This window comes from Oryctolagus cuniculus, chromosome 1 (assembly GCF_051225735.1).
Source record: "Oryctolagus cuniculus isolate XC-2025 breed Fujian yellow rabbit chromosome 1, ASM5122573v1, whole genome shotgun sequence".
Lineage (NCBI taxonomy): Eukaryota > Metazoa > Chordata > Mammalia > Lagomorpha > Leporidae > Oryctolagus > Oryctolagus cuniculus.
In genome coordinates, this window is record NC_142867.1 from 119066131 (window position 1) to 119087247 (window position 21117).

A 21117-nucleotide genomic window follows, 5' to 3' on the forward strand; every position below is an offset into this window, starting at 1 on the left:
GCCACAAATCTCCCCAATATCTCACTGGCGGCTGTGTGCCATTCATCAGAACACTGTCATTTGAAACTATCATTACTCTCCTGCGTAAGCTGATGTGGATACCTCATGGAAACTGGTTAAGGAAGCTTTATGGAAAAGGGTGGATGAAGGAAGGCCGGCAAGAAGTCTGGGATGGTATATGCTGCTGGGAGGGGCTCATGGTCACTTTACTAAAGAGTTAACTTAGGAAGCTCTGAAATGATTGGTGCATGGCATTAGATGTTCGGGTGGAACAATTTCAGCTACACAACATTTCCATTTTATATTACTACAACTATAGACATTTTCTTTTTTTTGAAAGATTTATTTTTATTTATTTGAAAGACAGAGTTACAGAGAGAGGTAGAGACAGAGAGAGAGGTCTTCCATCCGCTGGTTCACTCCCCAGATGGCTGCAACAGCCAGAGCTGCACCCATCTGAAGCCAGGAGCCAGGAGCTTCTTCCTTGTCTCCCATGTGGGTGTAGGGACCCAACGACTTGGGCCATCTTCCACTGCTTTCCCAGGCCACAGCAGAGAGCTGGAAGAGGAGCAGCCGGGACTAGAACCAACGCTCATATGGGATGCTGGCGCTTCAGACCAGGGCTTTAACCTGCTGTGCCACAGTGCTGGCCCCAACTACAGATATTTTCTACTGGCACCCCATCGCACAGTGTTTAAACTTAAGGTTTGCTATTGTAAGAAAATTATGACATCTCCAAGATGGTGGAATACAGAAGAGCATATTGCTCTAGGCTAGAGGTAAATAGTGAAAAAAAAAAAAAGTAGGAAGAAAGTCTCAGGGAAAGTTAGAGAGAAAACCACAGTGGGAACTCTACAGAAGGAAGAGGAACACTGTGGAACTGTGTGGAAGGTGTGGATGCACAGCATGACCCCAGCATCCGAGAGCTGGAGAAAGCCCCAGCTTGGAGACGGAGGTATGATTAGACTGCAGCAACCCGGGCCACTGGTGATATAGTCAGAGGGAGAGCTTGATGTGAGTCCAGCCTGAAGCCCTAAGAGGGAGAAGGTACCCAATGAACCAGTAAAAAAAAAAAAGTAGGGAAATTACTCCCTTCCTGAACTCCCTACAATGGTGCCTGGCACCCAGCTGAGAAAGGGCAGGCCCGTTCTGGGCATAAGTGGCAGCTGTGGAAGCCCTTGTGTGCCCATGCAGCAGCTGGCTGAGACCAGATGCCACCTTTACAGCAGCACTGGCTGCAGCAGCTCTGCTGCAACTGGTCGGGAAAAGGCGATGTTCAGCCAGTGCTCTTGTGTACGTGTGTGATCCAGAGATTCTAGTACAGGGGAAAATCTGTGCTCCCCATTGACTGAGTATGGCTGGGAGGATTGATAGGGGACGAGGCATCCACATAGGACTGTGAGGTGCCCCCAGCCTCCCCACATACCAGAGGCTCCTTGGCTCAAACTGCCAATACAGAGCACCCACAGGCAGCTGGCTCTGGGAACATCTCTCTGTAGACAAAACCATCTGCAAGACATTGGCATAGACAAAGACTTCTTGGTAAAGACTCCAGAAGCACAGGCAATCAAAGCCAAAACTGACAGAGGGGTTATCTACTCAAAAAAGCCTCTGTACTGCAAAAGAAACAGTTAGCAAAGCGAGGGGTAACGAACAGAATGGGAAAAAGTATTTGCAAACTACTCAATTGATAAAGTATAATGTCCAGAATCTATAAAGAGCTCAACAAACTCAACAACAACAAAATGAACAATCCAGTTAAGAGATGGGTAAAGGCCTTGAACAGGCATTTTTCAAAAGAGGGAACTCAAATGGTCAGCAGACGCACGAAAAGATACTCAGGATCACTAGTCATCAGAGAACTGCAAATAAAACCACAACAATGTTTCACCTCATGCCAGTTAGAATGGCTCTCATACTGAAATCAACAAACAACAAATGCTGGTGAGGATGTGGGGGAAAATGGACCCTAATTCACTGCTGGTGGGAATGTAAACTGGTGCAGCCACTGTGGAAAACCGTATGGAGATACCTCAGAAATCTCAGTATAGATCTACCATATGGCCCTGCAATCTCACTCCTGGGAATTTACCCAAACAAAATGAAATCAGCATATGAAAGAGTTATCAGTACCCCCATGTTTTTGCAGCTCAATTCACAATAGCTAAGATATGGATTCAACCTAATGTCCATCAACTGATGTCTGGATGAAGAAATTATGGTATATATACACTATGGAGTACTACTCAGTGATGATAATAAATGAAATCCTGTCTTCTGCAACAAAATGGATGCAACTCAAAACCATTAGACTTAGTGAAATAAGCCAGTCCCAAAAAGACACATATCATGATTCTGCCTCCTGCTTGGCCAGGATAACTGGAAATGCTTTGTGACTGGCATCAACTGGGACATGAACCTAGTCAGGGCTGATATATTCTGGCCTTCTTGTGCCTCGCCCTGGGACTCCAGTTACTCTTGTAACACACAGTGCAGATGTAAGATAACACCAGGTATAGTTGTGTTCACGAACAGGTTTGGAATCACCTAAAATTGTATTTTCTTTTTTTTTTTTTTTGACAGAGGCAGTGAGAGAGAGAGAGAGAAAGGTCCTCCTTCCATTGGTTCACCCCCCAAATGGCCGCTACAGCTGGAACTATGCTGATCCAAAGCCAGGAGCCAGGTGCTTCCTCCTGGTCTCCCATGCGGGTGCAGGGCCATCCTCCACTGCACTCCCGGGCCACAGCAAAGAGCTGGACTGGAAGAGGAGCAACCAGGACTAGAACCCGGTGTCCATAGGGATGCCGGCGCCACAGGCAGAGGATTAACCTAGTGAGCCACAGTGCTGGCTCCTAAAATTGTATTTCCACTCATGGAGGTCTTTATGTGGTTTATGTCTTAGCACACTGGTGTGCTGTGTATGCACTGATAGCTCTTCTGACACTGAACCGTGTGACAGTCCTGCCAGTCTTCCAATCCCTACACCTACGAGCGATTAATAACTGCTGCTGCTGTCAGTGTTTACTTACATCACACGTTTGTAGGAACTCTGATAACAAGTCCGTGACATTCTGGTTTGTTCAAGCAGCAGCCTGGACACATGGAGAGGTTAAGCTGAAGCGTGCCTAGGAAAGGACACCCACTCGCATGTCCTTTGGAGACTCACCATGATGTTTGATAAGCTTGACTGTCCAAGGAACGTGTGACCACATCAGCATCTCCGCATCTTCTGTTTTCACACTGCTAAGATTTACCACACTGATACCACGTTTTTGCTGGTATTGTTAGTAACACATTCTTTAAGCCTGGAAAAAAAATGCAGTGTTACATTAATCTGCTGACAGCTCCATTGATTTGGTCATATCTTGTCACCCCCATATCTGCTGCTTCTACTCTGCCTTTCCTAGTGCTGCTAGGATGGATGGTGTAGGACTGGTGTAGGATGGTGTAAGCATGTCCTGGAACTCCACAGCTACTGTTGCAGGGGCTCACTGCACACCTGGGAGAGTGGGAACACGACACAGTGACTCAGTGTTGCTTCTGGGAGACACATGAAATCATCATTCATGTACCGTGCACCCCTCCAGCTTCTGCTGTGATGGCCATTGGTTCAGAAGGTGAGGAAGGAGGCTCACATGCATCGGAGCTGTGCTCTCAAGGTGGAAATGCAGCCGGACTCTCAGACTGTGGCTGCATGTGGGGTCTCAGGACCTCCCCTCTGGTAGTTGCTCTCTCGCCAGGCAGAACATCCCCCCATCACTTTCTTTTATATTGGCGGTATGAACGGATGCCTGCTCTGTCCATCAGCTCCAAAGAGGCTGCCTGTGTGGGAAGCTTTCCGGAACCATGGTTGTGGTGAAATATCACTGGCAAGTATGTAAAGGAAGTTTCTGCCCACAGCCTGGGAGTGGCTAAGTCCAGGTTCTCCAGCCTGCCCTCATCTGCACACAGAGCGGTGTGTTCCCACCTTTCCTGGGCACAGGGCTGCCTGGCACCTGACACCGTGCTGCATCATCCTCTGTCCCGGCCAAGATGGGCAAGTTCCTGCTCATGCTCCTCCTGCTGGGGTTTTTGCTTCTTGTGCTTGTCCAAGGTATGCATGAGGCCCTGCTTGGCTGGGACAGGGGATGGGGAGAGGGTGTGGGGGTATCCAGAGAGCAGACAGAATAACCACCTGACCAGGTTGCATGGTTGGTGTGTGGGGGAGAGAAGAGGGTCAAGGTCAAGAATTTGAGATCTCTTTCTGTTTTTCCATCCTGACTCCTACCAGGGCAAAAGTTTGGGTCTCTTTTCAAGGTCTCAGAGTGAGGTCAGTCTCTTCCTTGGAAAAATTAGGACCATGATGCTCTCTTCAGGTTTGGCGTTGGAGTCTATCTGGGCAATTTTGAGTGGCAGAGCCAATGATGGCTCGAGGGTCCTCAGGGTTGTGATCTTCCAGGAATATGTCACTGATGGATTTATCTTGAACAACACTGTTTCTCTCTCTCTACACACACACACATACACACACACATAAGTGAGTTTTAGTGTTGTGTTGGGAAAACTGTGGACACTAAAATATGCCTCCCGACCTTCAAGGCTGCACATTCCTTATGTCTTTTCATTTCTCCAGGGTCCTGGCCTCAGGTTGGCTGTACATAGATACTCTGGCTTTGTTTTTCATGACAGAAGTGGGTTAAGGGTGTATATTTCACTTTCTGACCCTCTTCTTAATTTTAAGGGCCTGTTAGCACATAGCTGTTACTGGAGGGGTTTAATCAGATCCTAGTGGACAAGTTTTAAAGAAGCACTGTCTCTCAGTGTTGTTCATGTGCAAGATCTGAACTTGGACCTCCCCCATGAAAACCTTACATTTTTTCCTTATATTTCAGCTCCCAGTATTTCCAGTATCACTTTGCAAGTAGCACCTCAGATTCTTTTCCAAAGTTTCACTTTAAAAAAAAGGCTTCTATGAAATATAATTTACATACAATAGTTACTCATTTAAAGCTGTACCAATTGATTTATTCTTAATGGAACTTGAGATACAGATATGAAAGACCCCATATCCCTAAGGTTCTAATGGAAACAATACATTGGGACTATTAACAGCTCTAAATCACATGTGTCAATATTTAGGGTCATGTTTTTCTTTGAACTCCTGGACTGTAATGGTGTCCTGGTCTACTGGTTCCAGCCTACTTATCTCAGCTTTCACGTCTCTTTCCCCAGGTCAAGCCACATTGTGTATGGTCTGCAGTATTTTTGTGGGAAACACATGTTATGAAGGCCAAGGCAACTGTACTGTGGAACAAGGCCGTGGGTGCAGAACCAGGGATATCTATGTTTTTAATGTAAGAGGTAATACTGTTAAGCAGAAATTCAAGGAAGACTGTGCCAGAAAGCGGGTGTTTCCACCCTGAGGACCAGGCTTGGTGTGGATGGGGAAGATTCTCTCATGTTGAGCCCCACATATTATTATTCTCTGGTACTAAGTATGAATGCTTTTCCTTTCCAGATGGGTTTAGCTACAACCACACTCAAATGGATTGTGCTACTCCATGCCGAGCTTGGAAGCTGATTAAAGGAGACTTGAAAGTTTCAAGTTTTTGCTGTCAAGGACGAAAGTTCTGTAATAGACTTCAAGGAAGATCCGTGGCAAAGATGCATTACTGATATCAAAGGCCCTTGGCAGTGGTGTGTCTTCACCTAGTTCTTGTAATGATGTCTTTGGTCAGTCTCCTTCTATATGGGCTCCTGTTATGCCTGGAGTATATTTGCATAACCCCAAGTATCAAGTATCCCTCTTCACTTCTTTCCTAGCCATGGACTCCCTCCCTCCTGACAGTGTTTTCATTTCATCCATGTTTCCTCTCTCTTCTTCATTCTCATCTGAAAACCACCACCATTTCCCTTTGTCCTGCCTTCTCATCCCTCATTGTCATGTATTCCTCTAACTAAATAACTACCTGGCTTCTAGTCCCAATAAGTTAGAAGTGACTTTCGGGTGCCCAACACACATAAGGAGTCACACAAATCAGTAGAAAACTCAGGGAAGCATGAACCACTGGTGGATGGCAGAGAGGACTTAAAGTCCAGGAAGATATATAGAATGGAGGCAGATAAGTTGGGTTCATCCTCTTTAAGTGCTACCAAATATTTTAGACTTATCAATAGCTTATTTTTGAGGTTTAAAGAATCTGTCCAATGAGTTGAGTGAGAACAGGGGTGGATGAATCACGGACATCAGAGATCACCAAGATAGAATGTGGGTAAAAGTCACTCTTGGAAAGATAGATGGGTGATGATGATAGAAATAGGAGGAGAACCAGGTTTGAGCTGTACCACAGTTTTATTACAACTTGATGGTTATTAGGAATATGTTCTATGGAAAAGTGGGACAGCAGCCATATGACAGTGGGCTCAGGAATGAGGTGGCAGTGACTTTGTACAACCTTTCAAGATGTATGGGCAGAGGCAGGTGTGTGAACCAATGGTTGAGATGCCACTTGGGACACCTGCATCCCATATTCAAGTATCTTAAGTTCTGCCTTTGTTTCTTTTTTTTTTCTTTTTGACAGGCAGAGTGGACAGTGAGAGAGAGAGAGACAGAGAGAAAGGTCTTCCTTTGCCGTTGGTTCACCCTCCAATGGCCGCTGCGGCTGGCGTGCTGTGGCCTGCGCATCGCGCTGATCCAAAGCCAGGAACCAGGTGCTTCTCCTGGTCTCCCATGGGGTGCAGGGCCCAAGCACTTGGGCCATCCTCCACTGCACTTCCCTGGCCACAGCAGAGAGCTGGCCTGGAAGAGGGGCAACTGGGACAGAGTCCGGCACCCCGGCCGGGACTAGAACCCGGTGTGCCGGCGCCACAAGGAGGAGGATTAGCCTAGTGAGCCGCGGTGCCGGCCCTGCCTTTGCTTCTGATCCAACTTCCTGATAATGTGCATCCTGGGAAGGCAGTAGATGATGGTTCAAGTACTTGATTACCTGTTGTCCACACAGGACAACTGAGTTCCTGGCTCCTGCTTTTGGCTCGGCCCAGCCCTAGCCCTTGGGGGGCATTTGGAGACTGAACCAGGAGATGGAAGATCTCTGTATATCTTTCTGTCTCTGATTTTCAAATAAAAGGGACATAAATTAAAAAAAAACTTTAAAAAAAGATGTCTGGGAAGAATGGAGAAGGTAGTCTTTTAAAAGCATGAACTTAATAAAATTTTAGATGAAAAAAGATTAATCTTTAGTCTCCTCTTTAGTGAAAGATAATTCACTCATGATGACAAAAGTAATTTCTGCCACCATCTTAATTTGTCTCTCCATGTATGCTTTAAAAACTATCCCTCATGAATATGTATTTTTCCTGTTCTTCTATCCTCTTTCTCTTCCTACCCCAATACATTAAACTCCTTCTGTCTTTCTCTTTCTTCATTCTCTTTTATTCACTAGCAGTCTATTTTATATTTTTCTTATAAAGACCAGAAAATGTATTTTCATGTTTGGTTGACTTTCATTTCCTTAAAATTTTTTGAACTCATAAGAAAATCTTTTAAAATTTGCTTTTAAACTTTAGAATATCAACTTTAAATATTTCCATGGGTTTTCCCCTCTCATTCTGAGTTGAGACAGAAGTCAAAAGTGAAGGTACATTGGATTAACCACCGGAGTGTGGCCCAATTAAATGCTGAAATATCAGTGATAATTACAACATGAATGGTGTCAGCCTCAGCCCAAATATTCCAGATAAATTAAGCTGGGTGTCCCTACATCTGGTCTCGTGAAAAAGAACCATGGAGGGATCGTGTGATGAAGTCTTGACCAATGAGAGGACTTTTTATTATTTATAGAGAGAACTGCCTTACCAATATGTATCACAGTGATTGTCAAATATTTGAGAAATACAAATGAATCATTAAAATTAAAGACAGACACATGGGTTTCAGTTAGTGACTTGCTTTCAAAAAGTAAAATATGAAAATACAACTGTTCAGTGGAGAAGCCAGCAAATAGTGCCTCAGTCCAGTGATCAAGGTTGTCACCATCAGTGATGCGCCAGGTTGACAGTAGTGTGAACCACAGGTAATTTGGCTCACTTGCAAAAATACATTGACAAAATGCCATGAAACCCAGACAGGGTTTATTGGACAGAGTTTATGCTTCTGCACAAGGAGGACAGCACGGTTGGAAAAGGTTCTGCTGAGGCTCCCCAGTGGGACCTACGCAGGTACTTTTACCAACCTGGAGTTCTGGCTCATCTCCGTGGCACAGGACACTTGGGTTTGCACCCAGCTCTGTGTCCTGTGCAGGTGCTGTAGGTTTTATGCAGATGACACTCTGAGAATGGTGGTGTGGCTCACTACTGCTACCTAGAAAGGTCACATATCCATCACACATGGGCATGTGTGCATGTTAGGGAGGTCCCCGCAGGGCAGGAGGGGATCTTTTGTAGTTAGAGTCTTGACGTTCTTGGTGTGGAGCTGGAGACAGACACATAGTTGGGTCAGGAGATGTCGGGTCAGGAGAGGCTTGATGGAGTGAGTACTGCTTCTGTCTCAGTAGCACCTACCACTGATGTGACATGATTTGAAGGACACTTCACCTCTCTGATCCTCTGTCACCCAAGTGGAATCATAACTGCAATCTAACCGTGAGAAAAAATCAGAAAAGCAGAAAACAAGGGATTATCTGTGAAATTCCTTTTCTGTCTTCTTCAAAATTATGCGTATCAGAGCAAAACAGAACAGAGAACATCTGAGAAATTGTCATAGCCCAGAGGACAGAAAGGAGACATAGTGAGGAAAAGAGATGTAGCTCCTGGGGGAGTCAGAAGACATGAGGCCAAACACTCCTGGCACAAGTGTAGTTACCAAAAAGGACTACCACTGCCTCTTTTTTGTGGTAAATACACCATTCTAATGTGAATTGTTAACAAATGGGAAGTTGGTGGGGAGCAAAAGGAAGTTCTAAACTGTGTTCAATTTCCTTTGTAAATTATAAAATTAAAAGTTATTGAAAGCACCATTCAAACCAATTTTGGGGGAGAAATATTGTCATAATTTGCTGTTTACCTCACCTTCCCTTTCATCATAAATACACACGTATGGGAAGATAACATACACACCCATAAATATATACGTATGTATATTTTATATTTACATATCTACATATATAGATATTTAAGGAAAATATATCTGACAGGGTGGAATCATACACAGGACGCACATATTGAAAATCAGCTATTCTTTGAGGCTCTGGGACAAGTTCACAGACAAGTATTCAGGTTTCTGATTTGTCTTAGATCCAGCTTAGCTTTTACTCTAACCCATCCTCCCAGGCTCGCTCTCAGATGATCTCACTCTGGGGAGGATGTAGGGGACACCAGGAGTCCACTCCAACAGTCTCCACCCCTAGGACTCTCCTCGTCCCTCTCTCCCACTTTGCTTGAGGGTCGCAGGGACTGAGTTCTGCAGGTAGGGGCAGGCTCCAGGGCCAGGTTCCTGGGATACAGGACTTTCAGGCACCAGCTGGCTGCAGAGCAGTTTCTACTCTGTACTTTGGGTAAGCAGAGAACACTTCAGTGTCCCTCCCCTGGGGTTGTTGTGTACTGATTGTGGGCTGTGATTGGGTTGCTTGTGAATTTCCATTGCTGGAATGCTCCAGGAGTGACACCCTCCTCACTCAGGTTGCCCCTTTCTATTTCTAGGGTGGGTGGGGAAACGAGGATAGTGCAGGAAACTGCAGTGGGGAGGGGCCACGCTTCCACTCCTCCTCCTGCTTGGCCAGGGAAACTGGAAATGCTTTGTGACTGGCATCAAGTGGGAGATGAACCCACAATCAATGCTGATACATTCTGGCCTTCCTGTGCCTCGCCCTGGGACTCCAGCTGCTCTCACAACACACAGTGCAGATTTAGGATAATGTGTTCATGAACAAGTTCGGAATCACCTAAAACTGTATTTTTCCTCAAGGAGGTCTTTATGTGGTTTATGTCTTAGCACATTGGTGTGCTGTGTATGCACTGACAGCTCTTCTAACACTGAACCGTGTGACAGTCCTGCCAGTCTTTCAATCCTTACACCTACGAGCGATTGATAACTGCTGCTGCTGTCAGTGTTTACTTACATCACACGTTTGTAGGAACTCTGATAACAAGTCCGTGACATTCTGGTTTGTTCAAGCAGCAGCCTGGACACATGGAGAGGTTAAGCTGAAGCGTGCCTAGGAAAGGACACCCACTCGCATGTCCTTTGGAGACTCACCATGATGTTTGATAAGCTTGACTGTCCAAGGAACGTGTGACCACATCAGCATCTCCGCATCTTCTGTTTTCACACTGCTAAGATTTACCACACTGATACCACGTTTTTGCTGGTATTGTTAGTAACACATTCTTTAAGCCTGGAAAAAAAATGCAGTGTTACATTAATCTGCTGACAGCTCCATTGATTTGGTCATATCTTGTCACCCCCATATCTGCTGCTTCTACTCTGCCTTTCCTAGTGCTGCTAGGATGGATGGTGTAGGACTGGTGTAGGATGGTGTAAGCATGTCCTGGAACTCCACAGCTACTGTTGCAGGGGCTCACTGCACACCTGGGAGAGTGGGGACACGACACAGTGACTCAGTGTTGCTTCTGGGAGACACATGAAATCATCATTCATGTACCGTGCACCCCTCCAGCTTCTGCTGTGATGGCCATTGGTTTCAGAAGGTGAGGAAGGAGGCTCACATGCCTCGGAGCTGTGCTCTCAAGGTGGAAATGCAGCCGGACTCTCAGACTGTGGCTGCATGAGGGGTCTCAGGACCTCCCCTCTGGTAGTTGCTCTCTCGCCAGGCAGACCATCCACATTCATTCACTGTATCCTTCTTTGCTTATTGGCAATATGTACCAATGCCTACTCTGTCCATCAGGGTGTGCTATGTAGAGTATGCTCGTGTTCAGTGGTGACCCTGACTGTGAAGGTCTCTGCCAGGACAGCGCCATCTAGCGGCAGTATGGGAAAGGGAAGACAAGACTGCCTCTGTACCCTGAGAGGTGGTCTATGGCTCCCAACCTGTATCATGATAACGTCCCATGCTCTTGTTTGTCCCTTTGGCTGGCTCTCCAAGCATGTTGAGCATCTGGGGGCTTGAGTGAGTTGAGAATAGCAGTAAAAATGTTTACTTAAAAACATGAATCATATTTTGCATCCTTAAGTACCTTGTGGTCCATATTCTAGTGCAGGCCTGTGATGAGGTATGTGTGGAAATACAGCAGTAAGTGAGAACCTCTGTCAACCTAAATCCACCTTGGCTGGCATGGGTTTATGTTTTTGGGTACAAGATAGAGAAGAAAGAAGCAGGAAGTATTCACACTTTTTCAATAAACTAGCCATTTGTGAATCCTTGTTACTTGTGTTGCCGAGACAGTGTTTGTTGTGTTCCTCATGTGTATGCAATAAACTGAAGGCATATCTCAATGCAGATACTGCCTGGTAGCAGCAGGTGCAAATCCTGGTATACAAAAGGTACTGAGTAAGTATTTGCTGCTATCGCTACCTCTTACTCCCATCAATGACAACATACGTTCTGTAATCGGAGGGAATTGAGCTCAATGGAAGGGAATGAGCTCAAATCCAGGGAGGGTGGAAGAGATGTGAACATCCTTGACCTCATTAAAAAGGAGTCAGGAAGAGGCACTTGAACTCCAATGGGACTGGTTGTGTGGGAAGCTTTCCAGAACCTGGGTGGTGGTAGAACGCCCACTGGCAAGTGTGTAAAGGAAGCCCTTGCCCACAGCTTGGCAGCAGCACTGCCCAGGTTCTCAGTCACCCTCATCTGCACATAGAGCAGCCTGTCTTCTCCCTTCTGGATACACGGCTGCCTAGCTCCTGCCACCCAGCTGAATTGTCTCCTGTCCTGATGGAGATGGACAAGTTTCTGCTCATGCTCCTGCTGCTAGGATTTTCCCCTCTTGTGATCTTCCAAGGTATGGATGAGGTCCTGGATGGCTGGTGCAGGGGGTGAGAAGGGTGTGGTGGTATCTGAGGAGCAGACCCTGGGTGCTGATTTGACCCACACAGTCTATGAAGGAGCAGTATAATGTCAAGTTTAATTCTGAGTAGCAAAAATTGAATTTGTCTCTCTGCTATACTTACCCTGACTCCTACATAGTTAAGAGTTAGTAATCTTTCCATGGTCTCAGAGTTGGATAAACGTGGGCTGGGGTGCTTTTCTGAATTTAGGACTCTCAGGAAGCCTGGCTAGCTATAAATTGCAAAGCCAATATTTGCTCAAGATCTTTTCTGTAGAAATTGCCTATGGGCAGTCTTCTACCATGAAGGTGTCACTGATGGGCTCATCACCAACCAATATTTCCATAGTAAGTACACTATGTTCATTCAATATTTTGAGATGTCATATTCCTTTTTTTGGGAAGGTGGTAGTGGTAGGAAATCTTGTGAGGATGCCTTCCAACCTTCGATCCTGTTCAGTACTTTTGCCTCATCCATTTTCTAAGAAACCTTTGGTCTTAGGTGACTGTTTGTAGATACTCTAATGGTTTTCTGCACAATGGACCCAAAGCTAAGTTGATCCCTTACACTTTATTTCTAGTGAGATCAGAACCCTTGTGTCATAGCCTCAGCTCCTCAAAGAATCAAAGAACACATCTGATGGAACATTTTCACCCTGTAATATTATGTTGGAATTCCTGGGTCCCACTGGTTTCTAGCTTACTTTGGTTGTACCCTAGGTTCAGTATTTATGTCTATTTCTCCAGCTCAAGCCCGCATGTGTACAGTCTGCAGCAATTTTAAGAGAGGCCATTGTTTGGTAGGCAAGGGAAACTGCACTGTTGATTACGGCACTGGATGCAGAACCAGAAATTACTTCATTTTTACTGAGAGAGGTAATACTGTTGAATGGGTCTGAGGGAGCCCTTGCTGGGAGGAGGCCATGTTCCTGCTCAGGAGTCCAGGAGTGTTGTGGGTGGGGGGCCCCCACTGAAAGCTCCAAGCGTTGCTTGTGGCACTAATGTACATGATCTTCTCTTCCAGCTGGGTGGGTATACAATCACACTGAGTTGGACTGCTTCGAGAGATGTTTGTCTCAACACATGTACTACGGGGACTTGAAGATATCTACATATTGCTGTAAAGATCAAGATTTGTGTAATAGATATCAAGGAAAACTACCAAAAGCGAGAGCCAACTAACTGAAAATCCTTTGGCAGCGATCACTTCAACTGTTTCCTGGAGTCTCTTGCCAATTCCCCAACAATGTGGGCTCCTTTGAGTATGCAGTTCCCTCATATAACTTGCAGTACCCTTCTTCTATCCTGGCCACTGCTTCCTTCCGCCAACACTGAGAACTCTCGTTTCTTTCATGTTGTCTCTGTCTCATTCATTCTCATCTGAAATCACCATGAACCCTCCTTGTCCTGTATTTCTTGTTGTCTCCCAGTCATGTATTGGTTTTTCTGACTAACTTCCTGGATTCTAGCCCCACTAACTTCCTGGAAATGACTTTCAGGTTCCAAGAAAGAAGGTGGGTTCCATTTTATTATAGAGCAGGAATCTCAGAAAACACAGGGAAACATGTTTAAGTAGTGGTGGCTGGAGAGATCTTAGTGCTCAGAAAGATATTCTGGCCTGAGGCAGAAAATATGGATCAATTAGCTTTAGATACTACTTACCTATTCACAACCCACTGATCCATGATCTTGAGGTTTAGAGAGCTTCTGTAATACATTGAGTGATAACACGGATGGATGAGTCATGGATACTAGAGACCACCAAGTTGGAGTCAGTGAAGGGAGCTCTCAGAAAGACTGATGGTGATGATTAAATTGGTAGGAGGGGAGCCATACTGAACCCATCACTGTTTTCTATGACAACTAGGAGATTTTGGAAGATCAGGTTCCATGGGGAATTCGGATAGAAGCCGTATGAGAGTGGACTGAGAAATAATGGAGAAGATTGTGACTCAGTGCAACCTTCTAAGACATTTGTGGAGAATTGAGAGGATTTGCAATATGTATTTTTTAAAAAGAAAAGTGACTTTCATATGTTTCAAAACCAAAAATGATTTGCCCTCATTTTTCACAATTTTAAAATGTATAGATCCTATTTTTATTTCTCCAGGAGTCTCTATCCTTATCTTACTATTTGTTTCAACGTATGTTGAAGCATTTTCTTCTGTCCTGTATTTATTCTATCCTGCTCCCTTTTACATCTCTCTCACATTTCCTTCCTTTCTTCTTTTCTTTAAACTTTTTACTAATATAAATAGAACAACTTTTGTGATTACCATGGGTACTGTTCCAAGGAGACAACCACACTTCCCTTACTCCTCTGCTCCCTGCATCTCCCCTCTCTCTTTCCCCTTTCTTCATCAGTTTTTGCAAAGACACCATTAAAAAATTTATTTAAGGTATACAAATTTCATGCATTTCATATATACAGATTTAGGAACATAGTGATTCTTCCCACATATCCTCCCTCCTGACCACACTCTGAGCCTTCTTCCTCCTCTCTCTCCTATTCTCACCCTTAATTTTTTGCAGAGATCTATTTTCAGTTTACTTTACATTCATAAGATTAACACTGCAGTACATAAAGAGTTTAACAGATAGTATGGTGAAAAAAAACCACTGTTCTTCAACAGTAGAGACAAGAGCTCTAAGCAATTATCGAATCTCAAAATGACAAAGATATAATTTTAATACTCTCTATATTTACAAACTTAATTAACCACTAATCATATTCAACAGGTAAAATGTGGGATGACTACAGTTCCACAGGAATATAAACAAGGGCTAAAAATGACAACCATATCCCAAAAGTCCTACTTTTTTTTGGTATTCTATATTAACTGCCATATATCAGAGAAAACATAATATATTTGTCCTTTTGAGTCTGGCTTATTTCACTAAGCATAAGGATTTCTAGTTGTACCCACTTTTATTGCATATGATAGGATTCCGTTCTTTTTAATGGCTGAGTAGTATTCCATAGTGTATATATACCACATTTTCTTTATCCAGTCATCAGTTGATGGACATTTGGTTGATTCCATATCTTAACTATTGTGAATTGAGCTGCAATAAACATGGGGGTACAAATAACTTGTTCATATGCTGACTTCATTTGGGTAAATTCCTGGGAGTGGAATGGCTGTCAATATGGTAGATCTATTTACAGATCTCTGAGGAATCTCTAGACTGTATTCCATAATGGTTGTGCTAGTTTACATTTCCACAGTGTATTAGGGTATCCTTTTCCCCACATCCTCACCAGCATTTATTTGGATGATAGCCATCCAAAGTGGGGTGAGGTGAAACCCCGTGGTTTTGATTTATATTTTCCTGATGGCTCGTAATCCTGAGCATTTTTTTACCATTATTCTTTTTTAAGGACTACAACTTCATGCATTTAATATATACAGATTTGGGAACATGAAGATTCTTCCCCCACTTACACCCACCCATAATCCTGCCTTTCTTACTTCCTCTTCATTTCCCATTCTTATTTTTTTATAGAGATCATTTTTTCAGTTAATTTTTTTTTTGACAGGCAGAGTGGACAGTGAGAGAGAGAGACAGAGAGAGAAAGGTCTTCCTTTGCCGCTGGTTCACCCTCCAATGGCCGCCGCTGCAGCCGGCGCACCGCGCTGATCCTGGCAGGAGCCAGGATCCAGGTGCTTTTCCTGGTCTCCCATGGGGTGCAGGGCCCAAGCACCTGGGCCATCCTCCACTGCACTCCCTGGCCATAGCAGAGAGCTGGCCTGGAAGAGGGGCAACCGGGACAGAATCTGGCGCCCCGACCGGGACTAGAACCTGGTGTGCTGGTGCCGCAAGGTGGAGGATTAGCCTATTGAGCCACGGCGCCGGCTTCAGTTAATTTTTATACTCATAAAATTAACCCTAATCCAAATAGAGAGTTCACCAATTAGTATGAAGGAAAAAACAAAACCAACAGACAAAAAAAAAGTATTGTTCCTTGACAGTCAAGGCAAGGGGTATTCAAATTATTTTTTTTCCTTGTAAATTTTTTTAAAAACTTTTATTTAATGAATATAAATTTCCAAAGTACAGTTTATGGATTACAATGGCTTTCCCCTGCCCCATAACTTCCCTCCCACCTGCAACCCTCCCCTATTCCACTCCCTCTCCCCTTCCATTCACATCAAGATTCATTTTCAATTCTCTTTATATACAGAAGATCAGTTTAGCACATATTAAGTAAAGATTTCAATAGTTTGCGCCCACACAGAAACACAAAGTGTAAAATACTGTTTGAGTACTAGTTATAGCATTAAATCACAATGTACAGCACATTAAGGACAGAAATCCTACATGAGGAGTAAGTGCACAGTGACTCCTGTTGTTGACTTAACAAATTGGCACTCTTGTTTATGGCCTCAGTAATCACCCTAGGCTCTTGTCATGAGTTGCCAAGGCTATGGAAGCCTTTTGAGTTCACCCACTCTGATCATATTTAGACAAGGTCATAGTCAAAGTGGAAGTTCTCTCCTCCCTTCAGAGAAAGGTACCTCCTTCTTTGATGACCTGTTCTTTCCACTGGGATCTCACTCGCGGAGATCTTTCATTGAGGTCATTTTTTTTTTTCAGAGTGTCTTGGCTTTCCATGCCTGAAATGCTCTCAGGGACTTTTTAGCCAAATCCAAATGCCTTAAGGGCTGATTCTAAGGCCAGAGAGCTGTTTAGGACATCCACCATTCTATGAGTCTGCTGTGTATCTCACTTCCCATGTTGGATCGTGCTCTCCCTTTTTTTTATTCTATCGGTTAGTATTTGCAGACACTAGTCTTGTTTATGTGATCCTTTTAACTCTTAGACCTATCAGTATGATCAATTGTGAACTGAAATTGATCACTTGGACTAGTGAGATGGCATTGGTACATGCAACCTTGATGGGATTGAATTGGAATCCCCTGGCACGTTTCTAACTCTACCATTTGGGGCAAGTTCATCTCTTCCGTCTCTTATTCCCACTCTTATATTTAACAGGGATCATTTTTCAGTTAAGTTTCAACACTTAAGAATAACTGTGTATTAATTACAGAAATCAACCAATAGTATTAAGTAGAACAAGCCGGTGCCACGGCTCACTAGGCTAATCCTCCACCTTGCGGCACCAGCACACCAGGTTCTAGTCCCGGTCGGGGCGCCAGATTCTGTCCCGGTTGCCCCTCTTCCAGGCCAGCTCTCTGCTATGGCCAGGGAGTGCAGTGGAGGATGGCCCAAGTACTTGGGCCCTGCACCCCATGGGAGACCAGGATAAGTACCTGGCTCCTGCCATTGGATCAGCGTGCTGCGCCGGCCGCAGCGCGCTGGCCGCGGTAGCCATTGGAGGGTGAACCAACAGCAAAGGAAGACCTTTCTTTCTGTCTCTCTCTCTCACTGTCCACTCTGCCTGTCAAAAAAAAAACCATAAAAAAGTATTAAGTAGAACAAACAAAAATAATACTAAAAGGGATAAAGTATTAAGTTGTTATCAACAGTCAGGGCAAGGGCTAATCAAGTCACCATTTCTCATAGTGTCCACTTCACTTTAACAGGTTTCCTTTTTGGTGCTCGGTTAGTTCTCACCAATCAGGGAGAACATATGATATTTGTCCCTCTGGGACTGGCTTATTTCACTCAGCTTGATGTTTTCCAGATTCCTCCATTTTGTTGCAAATGACCAGATTTCATTGTTTTTTACTGCTGTATAGTATTCTATAGAGTACATATCCCATAATTTCTTTATCTAGTCTACTGTTGATGGGCATTTAGGTGTTAGCTATTGTGAATTGAGCTGCAATAAACATTAAGGTGCAGACCTCTTTGTGTTTCTGTGTGGTGCAAAGTGATGAAATCTTTACTTAATAGATACTAAATTGATCTTCTGTATATAAAGGGAATTGAAAATGAATCTTGATATTAATGGAAGGGGAGAGGGAGCGGGAGAGGGGAGGGTTGCGGGTGGGAGGGAAGTTATGGGGTGGAGCCATTGTAATCCATAAGCTGTACTTTGGAAATTTATATTCATTAAATAGAAGTTAAAAAAATTAAATCTTGGAAATGAAGAATTCAATAAAACTAATGAAAAAATGCAGTGGAAAGCCTTAACAACAGAATTGGTGAAGCAGAATAAAGAATATCCAACTTAGAAGACAAATCGCAGGAAACTATAGTCAGATAAAAAACAAGAAGAGGAAATTAGAAAACTAAGAAACACTGTTGGACATCTATAGAATACCATCAAATGGCCCAACATATAGACTCTTGGAACTCATAGAAGAGTTTGGTAAAGTAGCTGGGTATAAATCAATATACAAAAATCAACAGCTTTTGTATACACAGACAATGCCACAGTTGAGAAAGAACTTCTCAGATCAATCCCACTCAAAATTGCGACAAAAATAAAGTTCCTTGGAATAAATTTAACTAAAGATATCAAAGATCTAAATGATGAGAATTACAAAACATTAAAGAAAGAAATAGAAGAATATACAAAAATATGGAAAAATTTTCCATGTTCATGGATTGGCAAAATCAATATTATCAAAATGTTCACCTTCCAAAATCAATTTACAGATTAAATGAAATACCAATCAAAAAACCAAAGACATTCTTCTCAGATATAGAAAAAATGATGCTGCCGGCACCGTGGCTCACTAAGTTAATCCTCCGCCTTGCGGCACCGGCACACTGGGTTCTAGTCCCGGTCGGGGTGCCAGATTCTGTCCCAGTTGCCCCTCTTCCAGGCCAGCTCTCTGCTGTGGCCAGGGAGTGCAGTGGAGGATGGCCCAAGTGCTTGGGCCCTGCACCCCATGGGAGACCAGGATAAGTACCTGGCTCCTGCCATCAGATCAGCGTGGTGCACGGGCCACAGCGTGCTGGCCGCAGTGGACATTGGAGGGTGAATCAATGGCAAAAGGAAGACTTTTCTCTCTGTCTCTCTCACTGTCTACTCTGCCTGTCAAAAATAAAAATAAAAAATATAAAAAAATAAAAAATAAAATAAAAAAACAAAGTAACTCAGTGTACAAAGTTCAGACAAGCATAACAAGGATCTAGTTAATAGGGAAATCCGCTGCACTACCAGAATCTATCTGCAGAGGTAGAGTCGTGGGTTCTGTTTAAAAAAAAAAGAAAAATGATGCTAAAATTCATATGAGAACACAGGAGACTCTGAATAGCAAAAGCAATCTTATACAACAAAAGCAAAGCCAGAGGTATCACAATACCAGATTTCAAGACATACTGCAGCCTAGTGCTGGTACAAAAACAGATGGATAGGCCAATGGAACAGATATAAATGCTAGAAATAAATCCAAGCATCTACAACTAACATATTTGACAAAGGAACTAAAATCAATCTGGAGCAAGGAGAGTCTCTTCAACAAATGGTGCTGGGACAACTGGATTTCCACCTGCAATAGTATGAAGCAAGATCCCTATCTTACACAAAATTCCACTCAAAATGTATTGAAGAACCAAATCTATGACCCAGTATCATCAAATTATTAGAGAACATTGGGGAAATCCTGGAAGACATTGACATAGGCAAAGACTTCTTATAAAAGACTCCAGAAGCACAAGTAACCAAAGCCAAATTCACAAATGGAATTACATCAAATTGAGAAGCTGCTGTACTATACAAAAGAAACACTCATGAAAGTAAAGAAGCAACCAACAGAATGTGAGAAATTATTTGCCAACTACACAACTGATAAAGGATTAATAACCAGAAAATATAAAGAGATCAAGAAACTCAACAACAACAAAACAAACAACCCAGTGAAGATATGATCCAGCCATCCCAATCCTTGGAATTCACCCAAGGAAGGTAAATCACCATATAAAAGAGTTACCTATACCTGCATATTTATTGCAGCTCCATTCACAATAGCTAAGACGTGGAATCAATCCAACTGCCCATCAGTTGAAGATTGGTTAAAGAAATTATGGGGTATGTATACCATGGGATACTACAGAGTGGTAAAACAAAATGAAATCCAGTCATTTGCAATAGAATGGATGAATCTGGGAAACATGCTTAGTGAAATAAGCCAGTCCCAAAGTGACAAATACCATATGTTCTCCCTAACCTGTGATAACTAATAGAGCACCTAAAAGGCAATCTGTAGAGAAGTGCAATTGACACTTTGAGAAGCAATGACTTAAACAGCTCTTGTCTTGACTGTTGAGCAACGGTGTTTTTTCATACTATTTGTTGACCTCTTTACTTCACATAGTGTTAATCATATGTGATAAAGTTAATTAAAAGTAGATCTTAGCAAAAAATAAGAGTGGGAATAATAGAGGGAGGAGGAATAGGGTGGGACTGTAGGTGGGAGGGCGGGCACAATGGGAAGAATCACCATGTTACTAAAATTGTAATTATGAAGAGTATGAAGTTTGTAATTATAAAGCTGTACAGTTCTGCATACATTCGTATGTACTTACTTCTAAGAGTACAGTTTGAAAACTTGCCATGGAAACCCAAATTCCTTTAAACTGAGTGGTAAAAATAGCATTTTAAATGTTGAAGTGAGCATATGGATAGGATTAAGCGTTAAAGTGAACATATAGATAGGATTAAGAGTTAAAACGATCATATAAATAGGATCAAATATCTGGTAATAATAACAGAATTAAAAAGGAGGAAATGTGTGTCTTATTCACAATAGCTACAAAAAATTAAATACTTTGCAATAAATTTAACCAAGATGTCAAAGATATCTATCATAAAAAAATCACAAAACATTAAAGAAAGAAACAGAATAATTCACAAAAAATGGAAACATCTCCCATGTTGTTGGGTTGGAAGAATCCATATCATCAAAATGTCCATCCTACCAAAAACAATTTACAGATTCAATGTGATACCTATACAAATATTAATGACATTCTTCTCAGATCTAGATAAATGATACTGAAATTCATATGGAAACACAGGAGAACTTAAATAACTAAAGTAATCTTATACAACAAAAACAAAGCTGGAGGCATCAAATATCAGATTTCAAGATGTACTACAGGGCAGTTATAATCAAAACAGCCCGGTATGTGCACAAAAACAGATTTATAGACTGATGGAACAGAATAGAAATTCCAGAAATCAATCCACACACCTACAACCAACTTATCTTT

At 43.0% G+C, this 21117-nt stretch overlaps 2 protein-coding genes and 1 long non-coding RNA gene across 3 annotated transcripts; 2 read left to right on the forward strand and 1 right to left on the reverse strand.

Annotated features, from left to right (window-relative positions):
• Window positions 1–370: 370 nt before the first annotated feature.
• On the reverse strand, window positions 371–3790 carry LOC149128585 (uncharacterized). Its single transcript, XR_016221622.1, has 3 exons — window positions 3636–3790; window positions 3167–3305; window positions 371–558 (listed from the first exon to the last, which is right to left on the reverse strand). It is a non-coding gene; the product is annotated as an uncharacterized LOC149128585 (long non-coding RNA).
• A 101-nt stretch (window positions 3791–3891) lies between these two features.
• LOC149128586 (uncharacterized) lies at window positions 3892–7903 on the forward strand. The gene is made up of 3 exons (XM_089314100.1): window positions 3892–4093; window positions 5212–5340; window positions 5498–7903. The coding sequence occupies exons 1-3, from the start codon at window positions 4033–4035 to the stop codon at window positions 5653–5655; spliced, it is 348 nt and encodes a 115-aa protein (XP_089170226.1). The 5' UTR covers window positions 3892–4032; the 3' UTR covers window positions 5656–7903.
• Window positions 7904–11731: 3828 nt separating this feature from the next.
• Window positions 11732–13338, forward strand: LOC149128587 (prostate and testis expressed protein 13-like). Its single transcript, XM_089304339.1, has 3 exons — window positions 11732–11940; window positions 12733–12861; window positions 13010–13338. The coding sequence occupies exons 1-3, from the start codon at window positions 11874–11876 to the stop codon at window positions 13165–13167; spliced, it is 354 nt and encodes a 117-aa protein (XP_089160465.1). The 5' UTR covers window positions 11732–11873; the 3' UTR covers window positions 13168–13338.
• Window positions 13339–21117: the final 7779 nt, after the last annotated feature.